This window comes from Siniperca chuatsi, linkage group LG7 (assembly GCF_020085105.1).
Source record: "Siniperca chuatsi isolate FFG_IHB_CAS linkage group LG7, ASM2008510v1, whole genome shotgun sequence".
NCBI classification, from domain to species: domain Eukaryota; kingdom Metazoa; phylum Chordata; class Actinopteri; order Centrarchiformes; family Sinipercidae; genus Siniperca; species Siniperca chuatsi.
Genome location: NC_058048.1, coordinates 17,683,534 through 17,710,746, shown reverse-complemented (window position 1 = coordinate 17,710,746; position 27,213 = coordinate 17,683,534). Strand labels below are relative to the sequence as shown.

Below are 27,213 nucleotides of genomic sequence, written 5' to 3'. Positions count from 1 at the left end.
TACCGGCCGAGCCTTCCCCTTTTAAGGAAGTTGGCCTTGTGGGTAACCAGCGGTGTTGTTGTGAAAGTGAGCTTTCCCTTATGTTACTTTAGTCAGTCATAAAGTGTGTAGATGAGCTCAAGTTGCAGTATAATAGTTACTGGACGGCTGTGTGTTGTGTTTGCTGCCACAGAAAATAAAATAAAAAGTCCCTGTTAATGAAATGGTGCTACGGCATCTTCTTGTACTCTTCACAGTGGAGTTGCTCCAGATTGTGACATTTGCTACTTCGAATCAGGCTAAAGTCAATTAAAATAGGCTAAAACCGGAGGGCTCCAAAATATGTTTTGGAGCTGCGGAGCTGGAACTGCTTGTAAAGTAATCAGAGCGATCAGATGATTGATCGCGTTTTCTCATGATTTTTTCCCGCCAAAAATCGCTCATAAAGTCAGCTGTTAACTAGCTAGCTGTTCACAGTCTGGAACAACTGCTGCAAAGAGCAGAAGACGCTGTAGTAACATTACATAAACAGGGACTTTTTATTTCTTTATTGTGCTGGCAAACACAACACACAGCCTTTCACTAACTATTATACTGCAGTCTGAGCTTATCTACACACTTTATGGCTGACTAAAGTAACGTAACTACCTCTCAGCAGCGACCAGCGGAAACACAGCTATATCGCCCTCCCTAGGAGGGACTACAGTATATACAGTATGTTTTGTGATAGTAGAGCTGGATTTTCTGTGTCAGGGTGTTGCAGAAGCCACATGTGGAGGCTCTATACTTCCATATCTTACTGCAGCTGCCTTGCCCTTACCAAAAAAACATGTAGAAACCCCAAGACCTGTGACTGGGCAGATTGGGCTGCTTGTGTTTTCTCCTATGTGTAGGACAAATGCTTAATTTGTCATCTAGTAAAGCCATTTGCAGTGCAGAGTTTTTGTACATTGCAATGGCTGCACTTTATCACATGAATAAAAGAATGTAAGCACGATTACTTCAGGTATGTAATGTGTGGCCTGAGAATATACAACTCATCCATGTAGTGTTGGGTGAAATCCTCTGCGAGCACCTGGAGAAGGAGATGGAGAAGAATAAAGCCGGCTTAACTGTGCAAAGCAACTGGTACTTATTTCATTTTGAATGAGCGCCGTGAGACAAGAAGCAACAGAGACATAAGCATCAGAGAGAGCGGAGCGAAAGCCGGCACAGAGATCTCAGATTTGGTGGCACTGGATGTGGTGTAGCTAAGGCCATTTGAAGGGTGTTTGACCTTAAGTTCTTCTGTTGTAATACCTCTTCTGGCTTTAATTCTTATCAGTCTACTTCTTTCGGTCATAAAATGTAAGAAAAGCTGCTCTCCCTTTTTTTAAGTGTCCCCATCCTTTTATATCGCTAAAGATCCTTGTTTAGATTTTCTCACAAAACAATGCAACATAAATATTTTCAACAAGAACATGGTAAATAACATTCCAGATAAAATAAATATAGTCTAAATTAATGTCTCCAGACATTTACCAGCAATTTATTGTTACAACAATTGGCTTTGGTTTGTGTACTTACTCAAAAAACCCACACAACGCCATGCCAAAAAGTGAGAGCAGACTGACCACAAGAGACAGCTGTTTGCAGATTGGGTGACACAAAGTTGCCACCAGTCTGAGTACATGGTAACAGATTATTTTGTGACATACACTAACATATGCAAACTTTATACCCTTTCACACTGAAGCTATCCAATGTTGAACAGTGTAAGAACAGTACTGCAGTCGCCTTTTTTTTTTAGATACAGGCCAACACTGTTGCATTCCAAGATGATATAATGATTAAAAAATATATATATATTGTTTGTTTGTTTTTTTACCTGTGGTAGGTAGCCTGGCATGAATGACTGAATGTGGGCTGAGCCTATTTTTAGCATCCTACAAGAGATTTGTCTGTAAACGGGGTATCTCCTAGCACCTAGCTCACACACCTGTTCAAAGGTTAAAAGATAGAAAAGGATGCAAAGAAGCAGGAGAGTGTTTAAAGAGAAAGAGGTTAAGAAAAAGATAACAGAGGAGATGAGGACATAAAGGAGATAAAAGAATCGAGAGGCATAAGAAAGAGGCAGTGGCATGTGGAGACATGACAGGGTTGAAGTTGAGGGTGAGATGTCATTCAGAGGCCCCAGGATGCTTAATATTTTACTGTGTGATCCCTGCATTATGGATTTGGTCTGATTGCCCTCTCAAGACCACTATTATGCACTTACCCGCTCATCTCAGGGAAGTTCTCATGACAGAACTTTTGTGTTCATCTAAAAGGTATGCCCATCCTCACACCAAACCAATAAAATAACTAAATAAATTCAAGTAAATTTACTGCTAACACATACATTAATGTAATGGTTTCATATCTATTGCAAGCCCTAAAAGGCAAGAGCACTTGCAATTAACATATGATATTTCCATAGTGAGGTTTCAAGGTTGAACTTGGTTTGACCTGGTGGCTACATTATAGAGGCTTTGTTGTTAGCTTTCCCCCCTCAGGCTTTTGTGTGTGTGTGTGTGTGTGTGTGTGAGGTGCTCATATGCCTTATGTGAATATTTTCACATCCGTGTGTGTTCCTCAGGTGTGTTTATGTGTACATGTGTGTGCGTGCGCAGCCCATGGCAGCGCTTGGTCCTCAGAGTAACCTCCCTCTCTGATCTCCTTGACCGCTGGAGGCCTCTGCTCCTCCCCACCTTTTCTGCAATTCTCCTCTCTGGCCCAGGGTCCGGGGCCTACATCTCTCTGAGCCAAGGGATACACTTTTGCCCTTGGATCTAAAGGGCAGGTTGGGGTGCCTGGCCCGAGCCACCCACATGCATCGCGAAGACCCCACTGCTCAGCTGCTTATTTGCTCCCTTGCCCCACATGAAATCTGTTCTCAACTCCAGACCTCCTGTGCAAGGTTTTACCCAAAGGAAATAAGACCCAGACCCCAGTGTGTTGTCTGGAGCCGAGCGTTGTGTGGTGCAGAGGGGTTTGGAACGTGTGACTGGGGATTATTGTACCGATCTTCCTTATTATTGACTCAAACTTAAAACTGATTGAAAATGTGTTATATAGAGTCAGCCTCTATCTATTTGTACCACTGCACAAAAATGAAGCCAAAATATCCCGGACACGGGAGCTGCCATCTTGTGCTGGTTTGGAGCCAGATTCTGTGCAGTAGTGATCAGGGTTGGATCCGCAGTATCGAGGTCCCGCCCATACACCCGGCCAACTCAATCACAAGCAGGGCTCAGCTGTCAACCATGACGTGAAACCCACATTTTGTAGCATCAAATAAGTAATTAAAACCAAACTCATCAGAAAAATGAACACTTCAACATGTAAGAACTACCTAATATGACAGAAACTATCTTTGGGTTAAAAATGTATTTGACGTGTACTTTGATTTTTTTTTAGTTTGGCTCATGTCCCATCTGCTGACATGTAGGGGGCAGGGTTTATGACCTGTACTGCAGCCACACAGCCTCACCAGGGGGCGATCAAGATGTTTTGGCTTCACTTTTGGGGAGCTGTCATGTCGTCTATCTTTATATACAGTCAGTGATCAGGACATCAATCAGGACAAACAAACTCAAATGAAGCTGCCTTATTGAATTGTTAGACACAGCTTGCCACACAGGACAATTTGACACACAAAGTTATTGGGCTGTCCTCTCTTGGTCAAGTATTAGTTGACTAATTGGTCTTTAGGGTCCTGGTCTTCCAAGACATTTTTAGCCAGTTAGTTGTTTTGTGTAGTCTTTATGGGGATGAGCTTTTTTAGTTATTAGTCAATACTAGAAACTGGAGTCACATCTCTGCCATCACAAAAATATGTAGGAAATGCTTAGCCTTTGAGAAACACTAGAACTAAACAGATTAGGGAAGCAACTTACTAATATAACGATTACCAATAAATCTGCCGAATTCTTTTTCAATTAATCAATTAATCGTTTGGTCTTGGACAATGTCATAGAATCATGACAAAAAGTGAAAAAGTTCCCAGCCAAGTGTGACTGCTTCAAATTGTTTGTTTTGGCTGAACAGCAGTTCAGAACTCAAAGGTCTACTTTCTAAGACAAAGAAAATCAGGGAATCTTCTCCTTTGAGAGATATGTTTTCGCTTTTTTGCTTGAAAAATGACTCGCATGATTAATCAATTATGAAAATTGTCACAGATTAATTTTTGGTCGATCGACCAATTGTTTCAGTTCTAAAATAGATCCTTCTACATGACTGCATTCGCCTGTGGGGGTAACAATACTTGAAAAACTGTTTGACTAAAGTTTAAATTAATTCAACTCATTGATTAGTTGAAGAAATATTTTGACTGTTGGTTGAAGAATTATTTTGTTTTGTTTGACAGTATAACTGAAAGAGTGAAAAGGTTAGAGTTAGATACAACCATCATTTATTTGTTGTTGTGGCCATGGAAACGTCCACAAATATCCATTCTATGTATAAAATGTCTTTGCACTTCACACTTTGGCCACTGGTTGAATATCAGTCAAACAATAGTGTTTGCATATGCAGAAACAAGTTTTCTCCTTGAGACCGTATATCTATAGAAATGGACTATATGCACAGTAGAGAGGTAGACGTTTACATCCAATCCACCGTATGTTGGCCTTTGAGCACTGAGATATACTGTATAGAAAATTAAAGTAAAGAATTTGAATTGTATGAGTCTGTGTTTGTAGTTTGCAGAGAAAATGAACTCTGGACAGAGTTACCTCCTGTTTTTCCTTTAGATAAATCTCTTCTTCATTCCTCACCTCTTTGAGTTTGACAGATGCAATCTCAGTATGATCACTGAAAAGGAAAATACAAACATGGAGCCCAGGTGTCTAGAGTTAAGAGGCTGTTTTAAAAATTAATAGAACAAATGTTGCATGAGCAAGGCTTCAGAGTTTTGGATGTTGGTTCTGGCATATAGCGGGTGTAGGTAGGGAAAGTCTAATTTCTTCACACATTCAGATGAATGATCCAAACTGTCCCTCTGACTTCATGTAAAGCAAAGTGTAGAGATTAGCATGTCAGTCTAGTTTTTATCAAGCTCATCTGCCATAGCACAGTGTCAGCATGCAGCGCTGGCAGCTTGCATCTGGCTCCTTCATTTAGGAATCATTCCTCTCTGAAGCATCCATAACACCACAGGAGTACAAGCCCTAATTGATGCGCGCACACACACACACACACACACACACACACACACACTGAATCAGAATATAGCTGTGAAACAAAACAAAAGCTTTTCAGACGATTGGCAATGAATAATTAATTGATTTTGTAAGATATCTCTCACTAATTGTTTAGTTTGTAAATATTTCATGGGTGCCGTTAAATCAGCCTGATGACAGATGCAGAGGGCAGCCTGCGATAAAGATCTTTCAAGTTCAGGTCTCCTGTCTTCTGCCTGAAGGAATTCACGCAGTATGATTTCCACACATAGTAGAACGATCATATGGTTATAGCTGAGACACACTGATCCATATACAGAACTGTTTGCACTTTCATGTGTTTTCTTTGTTGTCAGGAGACTTTCTTCAGGCCCAAAACAAGTTGCACAATGTTATTAAATTTTCTGCTACTATAAGACAGGCTTGCCCTTCTATGCTTTTATGCATTCTGCTGCTAAATATATAAATTACTTCATGTTGTTATCTATTCATGCCTGCCCATCCAATCAGGATGCAGGTACATTTGTGATATGTGCCATGACAAATTATACTTTACAGCTACATGGTCTAGATGAGCTGGTTTTGATAGAAGGTCCTGTACAAACACACAGGCACCTGCATTTAAACACACACATAAAAGCAAGGCCTGGTTGGAGCCTCTCGCTTGTGTTGTCTGTGTGCTGTGCCACCTAGTGGTTGCTCCGGATGTTGCTTCTTCCCGTGATCTATTTTAGCTGTACACCTGCTGTAGATTTCTACAAGTGGGTATCCTCAGATACAGTGGGTTTCTGTCTCATGGTTCAACTATCAGTTTAGATGCAGTGGTATTCATAGGGTAGTTTTTAACTAATTCATATGAAACCTGCATATAAAGTACCATTAAAAAGCATGCAAGGACGATGATTTCATTAGACCAGTTGTTTAGGAAATGTTCAGCTAGAATAACTTTGTCTCCCATCTCAGTGTTACATTTCGCTGTCTCTCTCTGTAAGTATTATAAGTTCTGTTACTGTTAACAGACAGTAAAGTGGTAACTGTAACCTTCAGGCATTCTGCATTCAAAGCCCAGCCTCAGTATTTCTGAAATATAAACAGTTCGTTTTGGAACACAAAACTCGTTTCAAATGACAGGTGTGTCATCCCAGATCATTTCTGAACTCCCTGACAGCTGAAAAAAATAAAAATAAATTTTTAGTCCCTCCTTATTGATGGAGCAGCAGTGCAGTATGGCTGCTATAAGCAAATAGAGCAGAGTTGAACTTTGACGATTCATCCCATTTGTTCTGCCTGCCTGTTTGGTATGCTTGTCCACTAGGGCCAAATTATATTAGAAAAGAAATCAAATTGGAATATCTTTGATTAGGCTGGTTTTATAGAAACTTCTGTAGTTGTTCAGTTAACAGAGCAATTAATCATGGCACTTTAATTCATCTTTCATCCATAAATCCATATTTACCTTGCACTTAATGTAAAGTTTAGGTTGGCAACCTTGGGGGGAAAAAAGCTGTGTAATGGTATTGTATGCCTCTTGTTGGTGTAGGTTTGGATCATTCTTTTGAATCTCTATTTGGTAAAAAGGTAAGCAGTACCAGATCTTTCTTTGCAGCATTTGAAGCCTTCTTCATGCCATGCAGGACCAGCCAAAGCATCCGAAATATACATTTATGACATCGAATGGCATTTGGTTCTGACTTTGCACTCATCATACATGGATGGACTTGTGCTGTCATCCTAAATGGTCAAATAAATTGTTCATAATGTCTTGTGTTGTTCTCACGGCTGCCAACTAACAGATGTGGATGATTTGACTATTATGAAGTCACATGCAACAAAAAAGCAACATATGATATGTAGCTAATTAAGTTATTTATCAGCACATTTAATTATTTATCAGTTATCATGAAAAAATCTGTATGGTGATGGGCCTAATTTGCCTTATTACATTTCATTCCCTTACAGAGGGACTGTAACACTTGTATACAATGCGATATTGTTGCTACAACAATACGTCGTTCTGCATGACTATCCAGTTGTCAGTCTGTCTGCCCAGCAGTATCTTCTCACTTGTCTGTCTCTCTATCTTGTCTTCTTGCTTGTCAGGCCTGTTATATGTCAGTTAGTTTGCCTACCTGTCTGTCCTCCTGCCACATTGTGCTCTTATGTTTCTTTGTCTCGTCTTTCTGCCTGTCATGGCTCTTATTCGTCAGTTTTCCTACAGGTCTGTTTGTCTGTCTGCCTGTCTTCCAAACTGTCTGTCTCTTATTTATTTATTGTCTTATTTGTCTCTCTGGTATTCAGTGTTGGTTGGAGGCCCAGCTGCCGAGCTTCACTGTAAAGTACTCGGCTGATTGGAAGGGACATTTTTCCAATGGCGCTGCGCTGCCTCTGATATTCTGTTTGTCGTTGGGTGTGAGGCTGATGTATCACGCCTCCTCTCCTGCTGACATTCAGATTCACTTTGATTGGCGGCTGGACGGAATGACACCCACCACTACCAACTCTGCTAACATCACTGCAGCTCTCACATGCAGTGAGCAAACACACAGTCAAATGTGATGTACTGCATACTCAGTCAGGTATAGAGCAGAAATGAATATGCCTATGCCTATATAGTCACTCATAAACACACACAGACTAAGTGGATAACTGTTGTGCTGACCTCTGTCTTCAGCATTGCTAGTTTGTAAGTGTTGTATTGAGTTTATTGAACAACGTGGGCAGATAGCTGCTCTTCTGTTGTTCTCTCACCTCACGAACTCTATAATATGATAGCCTTTCTCACTTCTAATACTTACTGTACCCGGCCTAAGGCCCAAGCTACCACACTCCTGTGTTGAATAACATCTCTCTCCTCCCCCTCCCCCCAATCCCTCCTTAATAACTCTATAACTCACCTCAGCCTTAGATTTAATTGCTTATCTGTGCGTAAACGTATTAACCCTCTGCTGTATCTGTTTTGCTGCCGTGCCGGGGGCCCGACAAGCCTCTCTGACTGCCGTGCCTTACATCCAATGAATAGTCCTTCTCTGAGTGGTAATAGGGAATCAGCATCGTAGCAGCAAGCATTGGCGGCGTGTAAGAGATAAATCAGATTGGGGGTCTTGCTTTGCCAGTTTATTGAATCTAAATTGCGTGCGCGCGTGGCCCCCGCCGGCCCTACACGGCCCATCCATCTACCGGCTGATAATGGAGCGGGCCCGATTCCACCTGGTGGGAGCATTATTACATTTCCCCTCTAACGAGACCCAGCTAATCCTGCCAAGGGAGGAGAGGAGGAGAGAAGGGAATAGGGGAGAAGAAGAGAGGAGTGAAAGAGGATGTTGGGGAGGAAGAGAAGAAAGAAGAAGATGGGAGGAGAAAAGAGATAGAAGAGGAGATTCTGTTTTTTTTTTTTTTAAAGTGAATTGCAAACATTCTGGCAGCCTGCCTCTCCCTCCCACTCTCCCTCTTTCTCTCTTTCTTCCTCTCCGTTGCTGTGCATAAAACATTTTCTAGCGCCATCAGAGCTACATGGCCCCTGGGCCCCTGAGCTGCAATTACACTCATAATCACAATGCGATTTCACTGACGCTCTCCGCCCCTTCCTGCTGCCATCCCTCCTCTTTCCCTCCGCCCCTGCAGCCAAGACTGAACGAAGTCTAAATGAAGTGAAAGGCCTCTCCTCTCCCCAACACCCGGCCTTTTATTACCCACTCTAATAAAAGTCCATCACAGAATTATCCTACAATGAACTGGAACCACTAAGTTGCCAAGAAATATACTTCCAATAAGTGGCCTCTGCACACAGACATGCCTATATTTCTAGATACAGCTGTGAGGCTTTTTACATGATTTTTACATGCATGCTACAACTGTAATGTAACAGGCTTTTCATGATAGTGCAGCAAAGTGTATTGCTGTAATCTATTTTTTTGCAGTTTATCTTTTTTAAAGCAGAGCTCCTTATTGATGTAATTAAATCGTATCCCTGGCTCAGAGCGCAGGCCTACTTTCATTGTTTTGAGGGGGCAGGAGCCCCGTGAGGCAGTGCACTGATGAGAAATGGATAAACAGTTTGATTTGCTGCTATCGCCCCCAGGCACAGTGTACTGGAGAGATGAGCAAGAGAAGGAAGAGAAAGCATAAAAACAGGGAGGGGTGGGAGAGGGCAAAACAGAAGGAGAGAAGAGAGAGCGAGAGGATAAGAGAACCTGTTGGGGGAGGGATGAAGGGATAGAGGTGGAGGATAAACATGCAAACAAAAAGAGGCGACAAATCACTCCTGTTGTTTGTGTGCACATGTTTGTGTGCATGCAGGCAAAGGCTTTTTCTCTTATTTCTGCTTGTTTGTCTGTTTCTCTCACTGTCAGTTCTTCTTTTTTCCTACATGGCCCCCATCTATCTGCCCATCTCCCTTTCCCTTTTTTCTCTCCTCTATCTCCCCCGTCTCCCCCCGGCTCCATCACACCACCAGTACCGCTCTGTTTCCTACCTGCCTCTTGGTAGCCCCGAGCAAAGTGGGAGCTGAAGAGCGCAGAGAGGAGTTCACTCACGGCCACAAAAAACACACACAAATACACACCTGTACATACAAGAAAACTCAGTGTTCTTGCGAAGACATGCAGGATGGTGCAGCCAGTGGTTTGGTTTTTAGCACACTCGTACACACACAAACTTACTAATTTATGACTGTGTTAGCTAGCTAAGAGAAATAGATTGGTTGATTTGGTTAGGCATGCTTCCACACACACACACACACACACACACACACACACACACACACACACACACACACACACACAAAACACACCCGAGCTGAGGGAGGTAGAGGAGGGTTCAGTCATCCATGTAGAGTCATTGTTAGTAAAGATGCGGAACCTCCAGACTTAACCAGCCATAACTGCAGTGTGACGGGTTCTTTGTCTACGCCAATTACTGAACAAAAACAGCAGCACAGTCACAGAGAGACTAGCGCAACCCATGGCCTCCTGCATCCAAACACACACATACATACCCATTTATACACACACAGATGTGTACATGTTGTATTTTTATGTAACATATTTGCTTGCAGCGCAAAGTCTAACACACAATCAGACACAAAACAAGGAGCGTACACCAAACACACATGCATACGCAGGCATCTCTAGTGGTGCAATAAACCACATTCGGACACCCACAGCTGTGCCCTTACACAAACATTCTCTATGCGCTCACAAACACTTACACCCACTCTTATGTTTTATAAACTTCCCCAAAACAGTGCAAAGCTCTCATTCTCTTCCTACCCCCCTCTCTCTCATGTGCTTGCTCTCCTCTTCTGTTTCTCTCTCTCCCTCTTTTTTTTTCTCAAAGTTTAAACTCATTAAGTGTAATGATATTGGAGACTCAATTTTACATAGCTCACTCATCAACCAAGTGAGATAGCAATAAAGGCAAATGGCTCCGCCGAGGCCCTAACGCTGCAAAATAAATGATGCACCGCAACGGAAATGTAATTAATTTAGAGGCAGTATTGATAGTCCTGCCATACATGGCATTATATTTTTTAATGTGGCTTAACATCTTGATTATTCAGGGGGAAAGGCGGAGGAAAAGGGAGCCGAGACACCACGGCTCATGATGAGAGATGCGTAAAATGCCCTGACGAGTGTTTACTCCCGCTGCCTCACTTTCTCTTAAGCTTTTCATTATGCCGAGACGATAAACACCTCTCTCAGGAAGACACGCTGATTTTTTCAGGGGTATGAAGGAAAAGCAGAGAAGGGTGCTGCTTGGTAGGGGAAGGAGAAGAAGGCATGATACGTATTTTTGTTGATTTGTATGCTTACTGTTGATCCAATGGTAATTTTCTGCATTCTCTGTGATGAGTATCAATTTGTTTCATAACACAGTATTAACCCCAGAAATAACTTTTGTGCCCTGTGCGTACAAATATGGGACAAATAAAAATGGGATCATCAAAATTAAATTTAAAAAAGGGTAGATTTATTTATTTTAATTTTATTTTCAGTACAAATATATATAATCATATCATACATATTATTTAAAAAGTTATTAATTCCTTTATACCTCAATTAATCTTTAGAAATGCTATAAATATTTTCTATAATAAAACCATTATGAGGAGTTCCTGAAGCTCTGCTTTGCTCCTAACTCTGGCGTCTGCTGTCTTTCTTTTCAGCTAAGACGGACGAGGTGCTGAAGGCTAAAGTAGCCAAGAGAGAGGAGGAGGCCCGGAAGAAACTGGAGGACGGTGAGTTATATGTGTGTGCTTGTGTGTCTGTCATAGATCCAACATGTGGCACCAATACTAAACCAGTTGTAACAGTTCTAAATTGACAACACAGTCACAAAGGAAAACGAAACGCATCAACCATAAAATGTAACAAAAAAATTGCAATATTAAAGTTGTTGGCAAGATAACAGTTGAAATTAATTGAAACAATGAAATACTTCAAGTTAGCGTTGTTTTATATTTTATTCTCCATCAAATAGTCATTGATATCACCTTTGAGGAGTGGGAACAGAAAATAGAAAAAAGTTTTTTAGACTGTCATCTGTTACACCACTTCTGTTTTTTACATGACTTCCATGAAATCCGCTGGAACATGTTTATCTGATAAAAACAAAAGGCAAGCTTGTTATGTGTGCAATAAAAGTTTTATAAAGCGCCCATGTCATGAATATGAGCCAAAAATTATAATATGAAGTGCAAGAACACAAAATATTTGTGTTAGTTTTGGAGTTAGTATTGCAGTAGTTTGTAGTCCCTGCACTCTCTGCAATGTTAGTGATTTTACACACATCTAATATGTTTACATAAACAAATTAACCTGCCCTTGTCTTGTAAACGAGAATTCGTCCTTCACATTTCATCTATATTTTGTAAAACGTGAACTTAGAGATGCTGATTACACTGCTTAGTTTTTATTAAGACAGCTGTAATCTACATAAAGATGCATAGTAGGTGTGCAACTCAGAAATGTGCTTAGCATTGCAGGCAGTAAATTTATCCTGCCAACCTGAAACCCTCCACTACCACCAACATAGGACATGCAGACACACACACACACCCACTCACATACACACAAAGATTATCTCGATACACATTCATATAAAGTCAAGAGTAATTTGCAGTGGATATGCTAGCAGTAATAAAAGTCCTTAGATAGAATAATGACCCTGGTCCCTGTTCTGACCAGAGCAAGATATAAATGAGAATATCAAATGTGCTGATATCAACTACACTGTGTGTGTGTATGTACATGCACCCACAGGCATGTGTAGTAGCATAATTTGTTCTAGTGTGGGTGTTTTTATATTGCTGGATTTTCTCTCCACACTTTTGGTGTAATTTCTTGCGTTTGCATCGAGCAGGCATGTCAGTGTGACCTTTAAAGTTAACTGACCTTTTAGCCAAATGAAAGTCCAGCCATCAGAAACTAATTAGCCCTGCGCTCTTGCTTTGGTCCCCCAGTTCTGGGAAGAATTTATTCTCTCCTTCTCTCTATTGCACCCTGTTTAGTTTTTTTTTTCCAGCCTCTCCACCACTCTCACATTAATATTATTAATTTTTCTTGGTCTTAGCGCTCTGTCTCTGCCTCCCTTCCCTTTCTCTTTCTCCTCCTACTTTCTGTCTCTCTCTGTCTCTGCTCTCTTTCTTCCCACCTCCATTTGTCCTCATCAACCATTTCCACCTCTCTCCTGCCCTCTTCTCCGTGTCTTACTTTTACTCTTTCCATTCTCTGACTTCTCTCTTCTCTGTGTGGAAGCATTGCCATAGTGGTGACAAAGTGCCTTGCTTGGGGCAACAGAGGAAGGATCCCGGTCAAAAAGCTTTCTTAAGCTAAGTTCACACTGCACTGTTGCCTCTTTTTGGATTCAGTTGACTCTTTCTCCCCTTTGCTCAAAGGTCTCTCATCCTTCACTCCAACTGTTCGTTCTGTGTGAAATAAGGTGTTGTGCTTGATTGTGTAGTTGAGCGGTGCAGTACAGCGTGCTGTGCAAGAACTGCCTTCAAGGACGATTGTTTTATTCCTTTCCCTGCATGGGGACACATGAAGTGAGATCAGAGAGGCTCGACAAAGTGGCCCTGATGACTTGCCCTTGCCTTGGTTACGAGAGAAGCCTGACCGTCACATACACATGAACACACATCCACACAAGCAAAGTCAGCCAGCTCCATCCTCGTCTGCCCTTCCTCCCAGCACAACTAAAATGGAGTAGGTGGGCCACTGCTGCTGCTAAACTGCAGATCACCAGGGGTCTCCTTATTCCCTGCAGGGCCTCTTAGAGGTCAACACAACTAGAAAGTTTACACTTGAACCATTAAGTCAACTGAAATGAGAAAACCTTTAAAGAGAATGGAGGGGAGAAGTGAAGAACACTACCACCTACACTCCTCGTTCATAAATAGATTCACATCCTAGACTGGCAATGTGTTTGATCTAGTTTAGCCCTAATCGAAACCACTGAGATCTGATTCATGTGAATGCTATGATATGCAAGCTATTATTGTAGCGAACTGTGGCTGCATACTGTGGAGCCCTGCAAGAAGAGAGGGATCAGCAGGGTTTACTGAGAGAGAGAGAAAGGAGAGGATCAATAACTGACCCTGTGGTCATCAGTTAACAAAGTAGTGTTCACTTAAAAGGAGTGTTTGGCTTTCTGGTTAAGGGCAGCCAGATGATGCTAGTGGTTGAAAAAGGAAACATGTGATATGAAACAGTGTGAGAATAAGAGGGGAGGATGATTCCTTTGTTAGTTGCATACCTTGTTTAGGCTATTAAAGCTGAGAGATGTTTGTGTGCCCAGGAGGCTTTTTGCTATTCAGCATGTTCAGCTATTATAACATGGACTGAATGCCAGTGTAACACAGACTGTTTGTGTGGACTCTACTGTCAGATGACAACATGTAACCAGAGTCACTGTGTGTGGTAGCACTGTATGTAGCGCTAGACAACAAACCAAATGTATCAAATTACCAACATTATTAATCTCTTAGCAGCCCAAACTTACTCATCCGTCCCCTTTTTTGTGGACACTATTATAGCTACCTGTGCATCAGGAGAACCTGCTTTGTGTTTCATTACTGTCAGATTCAAGAAGTACTTCCTCCCCCTTTTTTGCCCAATTTGTTCATGTACTTTTCAGTAAGTGTCTTTAAACTGACGATAACTACAGCAACCATTGATATCTAACCTGTAGTTTAACCAACCAGTCAGCACAGTATGTTTGACTGGTCACACCATAATGACACATGACAAAGATGTAAGAAGTGAGTCAACATGAGAAAGAAAATATATAGGACTGTAACTTATTATTTCTATTATTGATCAATCTGCCAGTTTATTTTTTTTAAGTGTTTTGTGTATAAAATGTCTAAAAATAGTGAAAAATGCCTGTTATTTCCCAGCGCCCATTGGGATCTGTGTATTCGATCCAAAAAAATCTAAAAACCAAAGATATTCAGATTACTGTCGTATATGACAAGGATCAAATCCTCACATTTAAAAAGATGGTAGCAGTCAATGTTTGGCATTTTTGCATGAAAAGACTGAAACTATAATAATTGATTATCAAAATAGTTTCCGATTAATTTTCTGTTGATCCGATAATCAATTAATCATCTAACTGCTTAAAAAATATATATTGTTACATGTCTCATAAAGTAAATAATTTTAATATCGATTTTAGATCATATTGTTCAGCCCCAGTAGTATGTTTGTTATTGCTTTTTGTTTTTTTGTTAATTTTTTTATTTGTAGCTCATTTCTCAGAATCATGTCAGTTCAAAGATTATCAGATGTACAGAGCTACCACAATACATCGTAAACTTCTGAGTTTACAGATACAGTTCATGCAGGTGTTTGTTCATGTTCAACTGGGAATGATCAAATGAAGTTTGATGGTGAGAAATTAAGAGAGAGAATTTAAAATATGATGAGAAAGAGAGATGTCAAAAGTGTTGTCTCACCCTCCTCACTAATATTGTACCAATAACTGAGTCACGTGTCAGGGGTTGGTTGTGTGTGTGTGTGTGTGTGTGTGTTTCAGTGTGTGATTAAGTTGGTCTTCAATCTTAGGCTTTATTAAGGCTATGTGTTAAGTCCTCCTGCTTTTCTTTATATACTTAATTCCCAGCAGAGTTAAAGAGAAAGGTAACACATCAACCAGTTGACATAAAAATTGGTGTCAAATGCTTGATAACCCCAATTCATTCCCACACACTCACATGCTGCTTCAAAACGTCCTAAACACACACTCTGAACACTGTCGTCTAGTGAAATTTGGGTCCTGTGTGTCGTTCATGAGGCACTGACAGAAACGTCTTTTCATTTGTGCAGCCACTCTCCAACATACAGAATTATGTAGATATGGATTGGATACTAGCCTATAGCCTGCGGATGATATTTTATGACTTTTTCTGCTCTGTCCCCATTACCTCAAAACCACCACCAGATTGGGAGATCATATATTTTAATGAGACGTATAATAGCTCTTTAACCCATATCATTAGGGGAATATATACCTACGGTTTGCTCTTTTGGCAGTTAAACGAAAGGACTGTTTCCCTAATTACACGGTGTGTAGGACAGGTCACGGGTTGGGTGTGTACCTGTCTGTGTGTGTCTGTGTTCAGGAATTATATGACCATTAAATATTCACACACACCCCACTTCCTCGACCTAGCATCCATTAATGCCTCATCACCGTTTAACTAGCTCTGTTGTCAATCACCACAGGGCCTTCCTTGGCTGAAACGGAAAATGTCTGGATTTGGTTTTTTGCCTTACTTGTTCAACATATAGACAGAAGAGAGAGTTAGAATACACATCTTTAACAACTGGAGGATGCCTCAGTCAAGGACAATCCATATAAGTGAAATATTAAAAGTGCATGTGCCCGCACCGTCATTTGTTTGGAATATTATTTCTCTTGTTAGGTGTGATTACATGCTCTGCTAAACAATTTGTCAGTCAGCTAAAATTTCCGCTCTGCATGCAATACCAGTGTGGGTGTGTGCGTCCATAATAAATGATGTGATCCCTTTTCTAATTGAAAATAATAACTAATCCACGGATAACAAGCTCTCGTATAATCCAAAGCCATAACCATTCAGTTCTGGCCTATCTGGGCTGTAATAAAAGACAGGAAATGAGAGGCAAGTGAGAGTGGTGGCTTGGACATTGACGCTTAATGTAATCTGCCTTGAAATCAAATTATTTGACCTGGAAAGCCTAACAATACAAAACTCCTGCCAGGCTGCTGTTAAATATTTAGCACGTGCCTGTCATGAATACAAATGGTGCGCAAATTAGAATCTACAGGCGCGTGACCCCCATATCACACCCCAGGAGCACAGGGGGGCTGGCTCTGCTTTAAATGTTTTAATTACTGAGGCCATGGTGTGGCGTGCCACGCTACCTCGCCGAGCAGCATCAGCCCTGCTCAGACTGCCACTTGAAGGACAAGCGGTGAAATTCATACGCTGGTAAACACGAGTGATCTGGTGTCCATGATCTCATCACATTAACTAAAACATGAGGATTCAATAAGGAGAGTGTCTGAATTATACCAAGCTATAATTATAGTTCCCAGCATCCTCTCTCAGGGTAGAGCATTATACTTTTTTGAAACTGTGTTCTAGCTATATGATCTACCGTAGGACTCCAGGGAGGCACTGTATTGCTCTTGTGCACTCTGCGCTGAAGGAAGATCTGTCTCAGGGATTTTGATGTAAGAAAATCTGGTTTGTATCGATTCGGTATTGATTAGTGGAGTTAGCCTCATCTTCTGTCGTTACTTCAGATAAATGGCCTTATTTGTTGTGTTATTATGTTCAACACAATCATGCCAGGAACAGTCAGAGGAATATTGAACCGACACTTCATTGGCTTTATGGGTTCTATTTGTTCCAGGAATTAAAGGATGTTTTCTGCCCGTATAGCACTGCGGAGAAAGTGTAATAGAGAGCACACTGACGATCAATTACACCTTCACTTTAAAGGTCTGTTTCAAACAGAATCTTACAGAAAAATGTTCCCCACTTATTTCTGATTTTTGTCCTGCCTAAATAACGATTGATTTAGAGATGAATAGTACCACAGATTACGATTTTATTTTCTCCTCTCTCCTCCCTATTCATTCAGGTTTGTGGTTCCCCCCACGTCGAAATGATTAGTTATGCAAGGCTTGTAAGCACTGAATCAGAGTTATGGTCCCTGGGGAAATAAATTTGGCAGAAAATCAGTGTGAGAAGATTTAATTATCACGAGGAGACCTTTTTTCCTTGCCTTGGCCCATTGAAGCCCAAACTCACTCTCTCTCTCTCTCTCTCTCTCTCTCTCTCTCTCTCTCTCTCTCTCTCTCTCTCTCTCTCTCTCTCTCTCTCTCTCTCTGCTCAGCTCCACATGCTGTAGCCAAAAAAAAACCTGCCGTGCAGCATGGACGCCAGCCCTCTCCTTGCCTTCCTTCTCCTCCCAATTTGTTTCATTGCACGGTGATAAGCCAAGCAATTACTGCTTTATTGATTTTTCATCACTGCAAATTTAAAGTTGATTCCCCCACCCCCCCCACCCCACACACACACACACACACACTTCTCGCTTCCCCTTTTCTCCCTTGGAGATGGCTCAGCAAGATGATTAGGTGACCTCCTGTGGAGGCACATGCCGAACTCTGCTAACCCTGTGTGACCGTTTGTTGTCCCAGGGTAATGGGATGCTGATGCTGCCCGGTGTGGCTGTCACTTCTGCAGCTATGGAGCCTATAGCGTAATCATTTTTATAAGGATATCTATGGAATGACATGTTTGACTCGATAGCAGCCTAGCTATCTCTGCCATAGGCTAGATTACAGAGAAATTGACCATGCTTCCAACCTGTGTTCACTCAGGTCGAGTGGACAGATGATTGACAGCACCCTTTTACCCTCTGTGATTGGTAATCGTTTCCTGGATCCCCCTTATCAATTAACCTGTTACCAGGAGACCGATGTACGCTCAGCAACCTTGCGTGAGTGACCAGGCTGATATATTTTCCAAATTTCGCGTCTGTTCTATTTAAGTTTAGCAAAGTGTCACACAAATTTGTTGAAAATCATGTCTTGATTAAATTAATGTTTAGAAAGTGGGGGGAAAACTTTTTTTTGTAAGTGTTACACATAGCGATAGATCATTTATCGACTTTCGCAAATTAGTTTCTTAAAATTAATAGTTTGATTGTAATTTTACAGAATTTTATTTTTAAGAATTCTTAAAATTTAACCCTGAATCTAGCTAAATAATCTGTATGAGCCAATGTAAGGGAGCCTTACTATTAGGTGTTTGAAGGTAGAGCAGTAGTAGCAGTAGTGCCGCTCTAACTGAAAACATTCCCAGTATGTGTAAGTGGCTTCTATGCACACAAACACACGTGTCTGGACATGATCATACACAGCAGTAGTGTACTTGGTGCAGTCTAACAGGGTGGTCAGACTGCTGTGATTAGACATACCCGCAGACTGTTGAAGGTCAAAGTGCTGGCGTCCTGGGTGGCTCTGGCCATGTGGTGGCCCCACCAAGGTTTGTCATTAGACATCAGGGGTCACTTAAGAGTGTATGTGTGTGTGTGTGTGTGTGTGTGTTAGGGAGGCAGTAGTATGTGCTTGTGTGTCTCTTTTTTTAAAAGTGGTATGTATAACGATTGTGTTGTTGGAGTGCTTGAAATGAGGTTGCATGAGAGTCCCCAATGTCTGTGTGTGTGTGTTTTGGGAGAGGTGTGTGTGTTGGGGGGCTTTGGTGGCACTACACCGTGATACTTTTTGCACTACTGTGCACACTGAAAAGGTCATTACACAGAATAACTACCAACACTTTTTTTAAATATACAAGAGCATATTATCAACAAACAGAGAGCAACATAATAAAAAGTAGCAAAAAGTATATATATGACACACTATACATGCGTTCAAACCGCGATCCATTCATTCAAGACTGTTGGTCATTGGTCAGTTCCCTTATTGTCGCTGTTCACATGGGACCCGGATCCACAACTGTATTTCTGCATATATTACTGACAAACTGGGCATCTCTTTGTACATCCATCACAAACTCTAACTTGCAGTGTTCAGAATAGATGGTTTTCCAAGTGCCTCAGCATAATTTATATCAATAAATTGTTGTGGCATACTTAAGTACATCAGATTATAGCCACTAGGGTTTCTTGATTCAAACCTGTGTTTAGGAACCCTTTTATACGGTCAGGTACGTGCCTGACCCTGGCTGGGAGCATTTTCACAAAGCCGGATTACGATCACATGATGTGCATTGGCCCATGATCCATTGATGTAGATTTAACCCGATTTACATTATTTGTCTTTAAGGGGTTCATGAAAATCATGTAGGCAAATATTGCACTCAGTCATATTCTTGCTACTGCAACTCATTCAGGGACAAGCTGTGCCTGTGACATCAAGACAGGTCTGGTGATCCCATACTGGAGAGGGAGGAATATTTTTGAGTTGATGGACAGTGTTGTAAGTGTGGGATAGGGTGAAAGTCAGAATGTGCACACACATAATCAGTGGTGCAGAGAAGAGGACTGATAAACCCACTTTCACTTTGACAGAAATCAAACCTATCAGGACTGACTGGACGTTATAGTCACACAACTAGTCATGCATTTCTTTCCTGTAATTTAGGCCATGAAGGAAAATAATTCACAGTGAGGAGTTTTGGATTTACATGCAAATGATGATGTCACTCTTGTTTTGTTATTTTGCATGATTCCCTCCAATGCAACAGAAAAAAGGAGGGTAATATATTGCACAGTGTTATTAGTCTACAACTGAGGTCAGAAGAGGAAGAGGTGGGGGGGTATTTGCCTAATTAATTACTACTCAGACACACTTACACACACACACACACACGGCCATGACCTTTACTAATATAGTTTGTAGCAGACCACACAAACAAGAGACTCTCTGCCTCTCTGTCCCTTTTCCTCTCTCACCAACACACACACACACACACACACTCAAACACTTACACACGCACACATCCTGTCAGGAGCCGGCAGAGTGAAAGGGAGAATCAATTACAACCCAACTAAGGGGAAAGAGTTGGTTGCTTGATGGCTACATGTCAAGAAGACTTTAGGTCACAAGGTGTGTGTGCCTGTTTGTGTGTTTACGTTCATGTATTAGTGTATGTGAAAATCGAGCCCATTTCCTGGATTCAGATGACATCATTTTCATTTTAAAGACCTTGCTCCAATTAAGTAATTAGCTGTGTGGTGTTTCTCTAATTATAGAGTTGTTCATAAAAGAGCTGCTGACCAGCCTGGGATCGAAAAATGGAGACCGCTGCACTTTTTTCCTGCACGCACGTACTCAAACACACACATATGCACAGCCTAGTTTAACATCAAGTTAATGGAGTCAAATGCCTGTTATTTCTGGTAAAGGGCAGGGCAGGACTCTATATTCTAATCACACTAAAACAGCACTGTGCTTAATAAAGAGCTCCTTGAGTCTCACAGACATTATTGTACTCCAGGTTACTGAACAGTTAGGAGAGGGAGAGATAAGTTTACGGTACATGTTCCGTCATCTATGTTCTGTTTTATTTTTACAACACTTCTCCATTATCTTTCCAAGCCTCTCCTATTTTACAGTAAATACAAGATGTCTAAGTATCTACTTACAAATGTCATAATGCACAAGTGTCACACATTCTATGTGGCTCTTGTAGCATGCTGACACCATCTACGTATTAGTCCTGAAATAACAAGATTAACAAAAGCAGAACTTTTTACTCTGTGAGAATTTGATAGACTATAAGGAAACAAAATGTATTGTACAAAATGTTAGGAATGCCACCAGTCCCCTTTCAAGCCCATCAACAGAGAAAGTGGCTGTGATCTTGAAGATCTCACCACTCAGCCTGTGAAAGCTTCACTATTTAATGAGATTCCGTGATGCTGCCCAGGCACAGGACATCGGTGAACACTCAAACTGCTCTCTTTCTCTCCCTCACACACACACACACACACACAGCGAGAGAAACACACCCACCTGGTTTTGGTTAGCCCTCTATATTTGTAGTTAGCACCGTGCAGTCAGGTCAGCAGGAGCAGTCAGGTCTTGGCTAGGATTTCAGATAAATAGCTGACTTATATGCAGTAAATATACTGTAGAAGCTTTTAAACTTTGTTTGCACTAGCTTCCCGAAAGGTAGACCCTTGTTTTTAGCAATGAATGCATCATTTATACACATGATAGTGATAGGTACAATGTCACCAAGGCAACAATAAACATGTCATCCCTGATGAATGGTCCATCTCAGTCAATTACAATACTGAATGTTACCTTTTTTGAGCTGTAGTGCAAACAGTGTTTTTGAAAGTGGGAACGTAGCACACATTGCATCATTTCCCCCAAATATTTCTCATCAATGTCTCATAAGTTATGTCTCAGGTTTGCATGACAGGTATGTGAGCAAACAAATAGCAACTCTTTAGATCAGTCAGTGCAGTTTCAATGGCAGAATGGCACAATTACATAAATACAGTCTGTGGCTTCAGATATTGTGTATGATAGATAGATGAAAGGATAGACTGGGACCAAGCTATTGTTCCTCCCCATGATTTCATTATGGGCGTAGACAGAAGGAGGCTAAACACATGCATTTAATTGTAGTAGCAGGATTTTTTAGTACAAATGGAGGATATACTGTAGAGTAGCTGAACCAGGGTCAGTTGAGGAGAGGAAGTTGAGAGGATAAATGAGCAGAATGGGGTTGAATGACAGAAGAGAGAGAAGTGGTGAGTAGGGAGGGATGAGCGAAGATGTGGAAGGAGATAGCCAAGAATGGCGCGTGGCTGCCATGTCATCCTGTCATTAGCAGGTTGTTTGGGTCTTTAATTCATCATTCAGACCTTTATTGACTGGAGAGTGGGAGATCACTATCACTCGGAGACACTAGAAGAGCGCGTGTGTTTGACACTCAGTCTCCAGCTGCTCTTCATTTCCTGATGCCAAATAGATATCACATAAACATATCACATGCCATTATCTGCTAAGGTCAAATAATGCTCGAGGCTACATGGCTATTTTATCCAAAGAATGTGATCATATATGGTATTTTCCATAAGCTCCAGTGGACTTAAAAACCCGATAATTAATATAAGAGGTTTAAGGGAGACAGCTGAGCATTAGTGATGTGTGACAGGCCCCCGATGCCAGTGACAGGAGTCGTCAGGACGGCAAACTCCACAGAGACCAGTTGACACTATGATAACAAGGTGAGCACCGCAGGGGATCACTTGGCCTGTGTATGTGTTTGTGGTTGAAGGTACATTGTTGGGAGACGTGGCTTTTTTGGAGGGGGTAATATATGAGTGACTGTGCGTATTATGTGAGTGGGGGGGGTCTCATGGGAACACACATTAGACCAGCTTAGCCACCTGCTCTGTCATTGGACATCTCCCTGCTCACACGCGCACTTACAAACACATACATACATATGCGTATACTCCTTGGGGACACATTCAGGACATCTGGCTCAGCCTGTCAGAATTTTCCTCCATTTTGTGTGACCTATTGACCCTGACAGCCACAGGCGTCAGACAGGCATCAGCATCACAGCGTCACATCTTGTCATTGTTGCAACACCGCCATTGGTGGTTTGCTGCCTTTTAGACGACCTACAGATCTGTGCAGAGGAGAAGAAACTAAATGGTGGTTTAGCTATTCCTGACATTTGGATTGTTTTGATAGTTCAGGTGTTTCTCTGCTTGCCTCCTTACTCATACCTCTGGGTTGCTGATCTGTATTTGTCTGCTCTCATTATCCTCATCTCCTCTCTTTCCCTCTCTGAATGTATCTCTGTATGTAATGTTATGCAAATATTGACGTGCAGCTTTGGCCTGCTAGCTATCAATTGAAATCAGCAAATCGATGGGCCTAATAGCTGCTCATTAGCCACTTGATGCATTTCCAGGGCTAACATCAGAACCTGTCAGCGGCCCCCTAATCAATACAGTCTAAAAGTATTACCTAACCAAGGCCCACACCAGACACCTTTTTAATAACGCAAGTTGGCTGTCTGGCTTTCTGTGTAGTGGTGCAATGTGGAGCAATAGGTCTGACTCAATGGCTCTGGGTTTAAGAAGTACAGGCTTAAACTTCTCTGTCATATCAACAAAATATCTCATTAGCAGCAACATTCCCAGACACCAAGCAGACACATTAGGTTTCTTAATTTATTTGTTTTAATGACGGTGTAATGGAAATCCTCATCTGCGAAGCAAAATGTCTCACAGAGAGTCATTCGGTGCTGATAATAAAATCTCATCAGTCGGATTTTAATAAGTAACCTATTGTTTCCTATTTTCTGTTGTTGTTCAGTCCAATTCCCAGGCATGCATTGGAGCAGCCTGTTATTTGGGCCTGGAGAATCGTATGGTAAAGACTTTGATGCAGCCAGGATGCTGCTGCTGAGAACAGGGCCAGACCGGAGCCCCTCTATCGCCCCTAGCACACAGCCCTGCTAAGCTTAACTCAGCTGTTTGATGCCAAGCTCTGCGAGTGTGTGCCTGTGTGCGTGCATGCGTGTATGTGTGTGTGTTTACCCAGCTCAGGGGTTACATAAACAAGAGCAGCTAGCCTACAGGTAAGACCCACAGGAGACCAGCCGAGAGAGAGAGAGAGTGAGATGGAGCGCCAGTCTCTTACCTTGGCATTCCCCTGGTGTTGTCGCCATTGCTGGAGCTGGATATTCACTAATGAAGGGCGAGCAGGAAAATGACTCAAGGAGATAGTAAACAAAGTTGCACACGCACACATCGAATACACTCATGCACGTGTGAGTGTGTTAATATAGTTAACTTGGTGGAGGCAAGCATCCGTGCATGTGCTTGTGTGCATCCGTGATGTATCTGGGGCTGCTGTAAAGAGATGGGGAGAATGTGGGCGGATGGGGGATTGGAGGCGGAGGCTGGCAACGGGGCAGTTGGCCGCTGGTGCAGAGAGAGAAAGAGCGGGGAAGGGGATTGGGGAGGGGGGTTACAGCAGAGATAAATCATTAGAGAGCAGGTTATTGGAAATGCAGGGAGATAAAAGAGTGAAGAAGCCAGTAATTGCCTTAAAGATCAGACTACAAAGCATTATTTTGGATTTTACAAGGCCAGCCAGCAACAAAAGAGCAGTAATTTATGAGCTCAGTGTAAAAGAATAGCATAATTACATTAAAAATTAATGCTAATGAGGGCTAAAATGGGGAAGGTGGTTATTATGAAAGTTTGTATTCATCTTCCCTGGGTTGAGTGATGGCTAGTGGCTTGATTAATGGTTTAATTTCTATCAATTAGCAGGCAAAAAAATCTCCACTGAGACGGGCCTAAATTGAGCATTGAATTACACATCTTTACCGCGGTGCAGGGAGAGAGGTTGGGGGGCAGGGGAGTGGAGGGCACATTATTGAAACCTGGGAAACCAAGAGATGTTGCTGTGTGTGAGCGCCTGAGCGTGTGCGTGCACGTGCGTGCACATGTGAAAGCCGGGCATGGGTTACAAAACTTAGATAAATGTTTATCCTCGTGTATTCTAAGATCTGGGGTTTGTATCATTGTTGGGTTTGCAGTGGACTGTGTGTCAGTGGTGTGGTGCCTAGAGAAACACATAGAGGGCCATCGAAAAAATATATAAAGATTAGATTAAAAAAACATCTTTGTGAATTTGAATCTCTTTCTATCTCAAATTCAAATGGGAGTCACTGTTTTTCTGACATGATGAGACCCAAATATATTTCTTGTACTTACTGTGCTGAAGTCACACTACCCACCATTAATACAGCAGCACAGTTTGCCCTTTCTTTGCTATGGCCTATTCATTTTTAATGCATTCATTAAATGCCTTTAAGCTCTCAGTTTGCCATATAATTCCAAAACGCCGTCAAAAGATTTGCCGCACTTTGTGAGACCTCAATAAAACAAGCAGTTAGTTTTCCTTTTTATTTATTTTTCTCCACACAACAAGTGCTGCGGTAATTTAGCTGGCACGCTAGTGCACTCAATTACTGGAATTAATCAGCAACAGCAATATATTCAGCTCGGCTGCTCTTGATTGACAAACTGTAGACCAAAGTCAAGTTTACAAAGACAACGCTACCATAGCCAAGGGCCTCTGCTCATATGTAGACATGTGTTGTTGAACAGCGCCCTCTTCTGGCGGGGAAGTGCAACTGCTGCAAAACGCTCTCATCTTCAAGGCTGAAAGAGATGAGCTGAAATCTGTTTTCATTGGCTGGTTTGATTTTCTCTCCCGTCTTCTGGTCTTAATCAATGAAGTGGACAAACAGCTATTTAGAGAGAACAATAGTCTATTGATCCTTAGCCACTCATCAACACCGCTGTCTGTCCAACTAATTTCAGTAATGAGATGCCAAGTGAGTTTTCTGACTCCTTTTATACACATGCACACACACACATGCGTGGTGCAAACATGCAAGGACACAAACACATGTTAACATACATTGCTCAGTCACTATCCATTACTCTAATCTGCAGATATAAAACAAAAGTTTATTGATTGAATTTGATTCCGTTTCCTGGTTTGTAGTAATGGTTGTAATGCATTTCAGCATCCAGACACAAATGCCATAGAGAGCTACCAATAACCTAATTTAAAGCAGTACAGACTGTACATTTAATTGTCTACTTTTGTTTCTTTTCCTTCCTGTCTCTTTCTCTGTGTCTGTTTTCTCTCTCTCAGCTTTCACTTTATCCTCCTCTCAACGCTGACAGAGAAGCGTTCCTAATGCGGTGACAATTGAGTCGACCTGTTAAATTAATTTGCCAGATAATGTGTCAATATTAAATATCAACTTTGACCTCTCCGAGCTGCGGAGTGCGCTCGCCCAGCTAGAGTATTGATTTTTGTCTGCCTCTAAGCTCGCTAGGCCCGCACTCAAAGTCCATTATTTTTGATTTTCTCATGAAATACATATCTTTTCCCGCTGACATCTGACAAACAGCATATGGAAGTCATTTTATCTACTAATAATGTGTTTGTCAAAAAGTCTGAGGTCTTAATGGATTCCTGCAGCGCACATGGACAGCCCAGCAACAGACGGGCCTGCCAAGGAGATGCTAACAGATACGGGGGGGGGGTGGATACATGACAGTGTGGCTGTTTGTGTGGTAGTTCTTTATGTAGGGCATTCATGCTCAAAGGACAGCAGAGAATGGGTAATTGAAAAAGTGAATTATTTGTACTGAATTAATTGTTGGTCAGTCGCAGGCGTTCGTTTTCATTCGAACACATGCACTCTCATGCAGCCGTGCAGACAGCGGTGGTGATAGTGGTGTGAAGGACAGGCCACAGTCTCCAGGAGGATATTGGGCCAGTGTTCAGACTTCATCTAGCAGCCCAGTCAAGGTAATGACTATTTTTGGAGCTGCTGTGAAATGTGCCTCTACTCACAGCTTCCTGCACAGGATGACAAGCTGATAGTCTGTCATATAGGAAGACTTAATTCCACTTGTCACTCAGTTGTCCAATTCTGCAGTGCATTTAAATCAAAACCGAGTTTGTTTGAGTGCTATTATGAACTATAATAGGGTGTGTGTGTGTGTGTGTGTGTGTGTGTGTGTGTGATAGCATGTGATGCTTTCCTGTGAATGCCGGAACAAATATTCATTTATTCATTAAACATCAGGGCCATGAAGATCTGTTGTGACACCCTTTCTGTAGCTTCTAATGGATTGAATTAATTCCTGCTATTAGCTCGAATTGCATGCTGTGTGTGTGTGTGTGTGTGTGTGTGTGTGTGTAGCATGTACGTATTTATGCCAGCCATGAGTGAGTGCAAAGTATATAAGTTTGCAAACACATGTACATGTGAGAGTACTTGTATCCCAGTGTTCTTTGTGTGTGTGTGTGTGTGTGTGTGTGTGTGTGTGTGTGAGTGTGTATGTGTTCCCATTTGTGTACTTGTTTTCATGACACAGCCTACATGAGCGGCGCAGAGAAACATGGATGTCTGCTGGATTGACAGATAGAGAGATGG

The 27,213-nt window shown here is 41.7% G+C and overlaps 1 protein-coding gene across 3 annotated transcripts in view; it reads left to right on the top strand.

Annotated features, from left to right (window-relative positions):
- rsrc1 (arginine/serine-rich coiled-coil 1) overlaps nt 1-27,213 on the top strand; it is a 121,704-nt gene that overhangs the window by 88,389 nt on the left and 6,102 nt on the right. For all 3 annotated transcript variants that reach the window (XM_044202388.1, XM_044202387.1, XM_044202389.1), the window contains exon 7: nt 11,344-11,415. In XM_044202388.1, the coding sequence (XP_044058323.1) occupies nt 11,344-11,415 (72 nt within the window). The remainder of the gene's footprint in view (nt 1-11,343; nt 11,416-27,213) is intronic.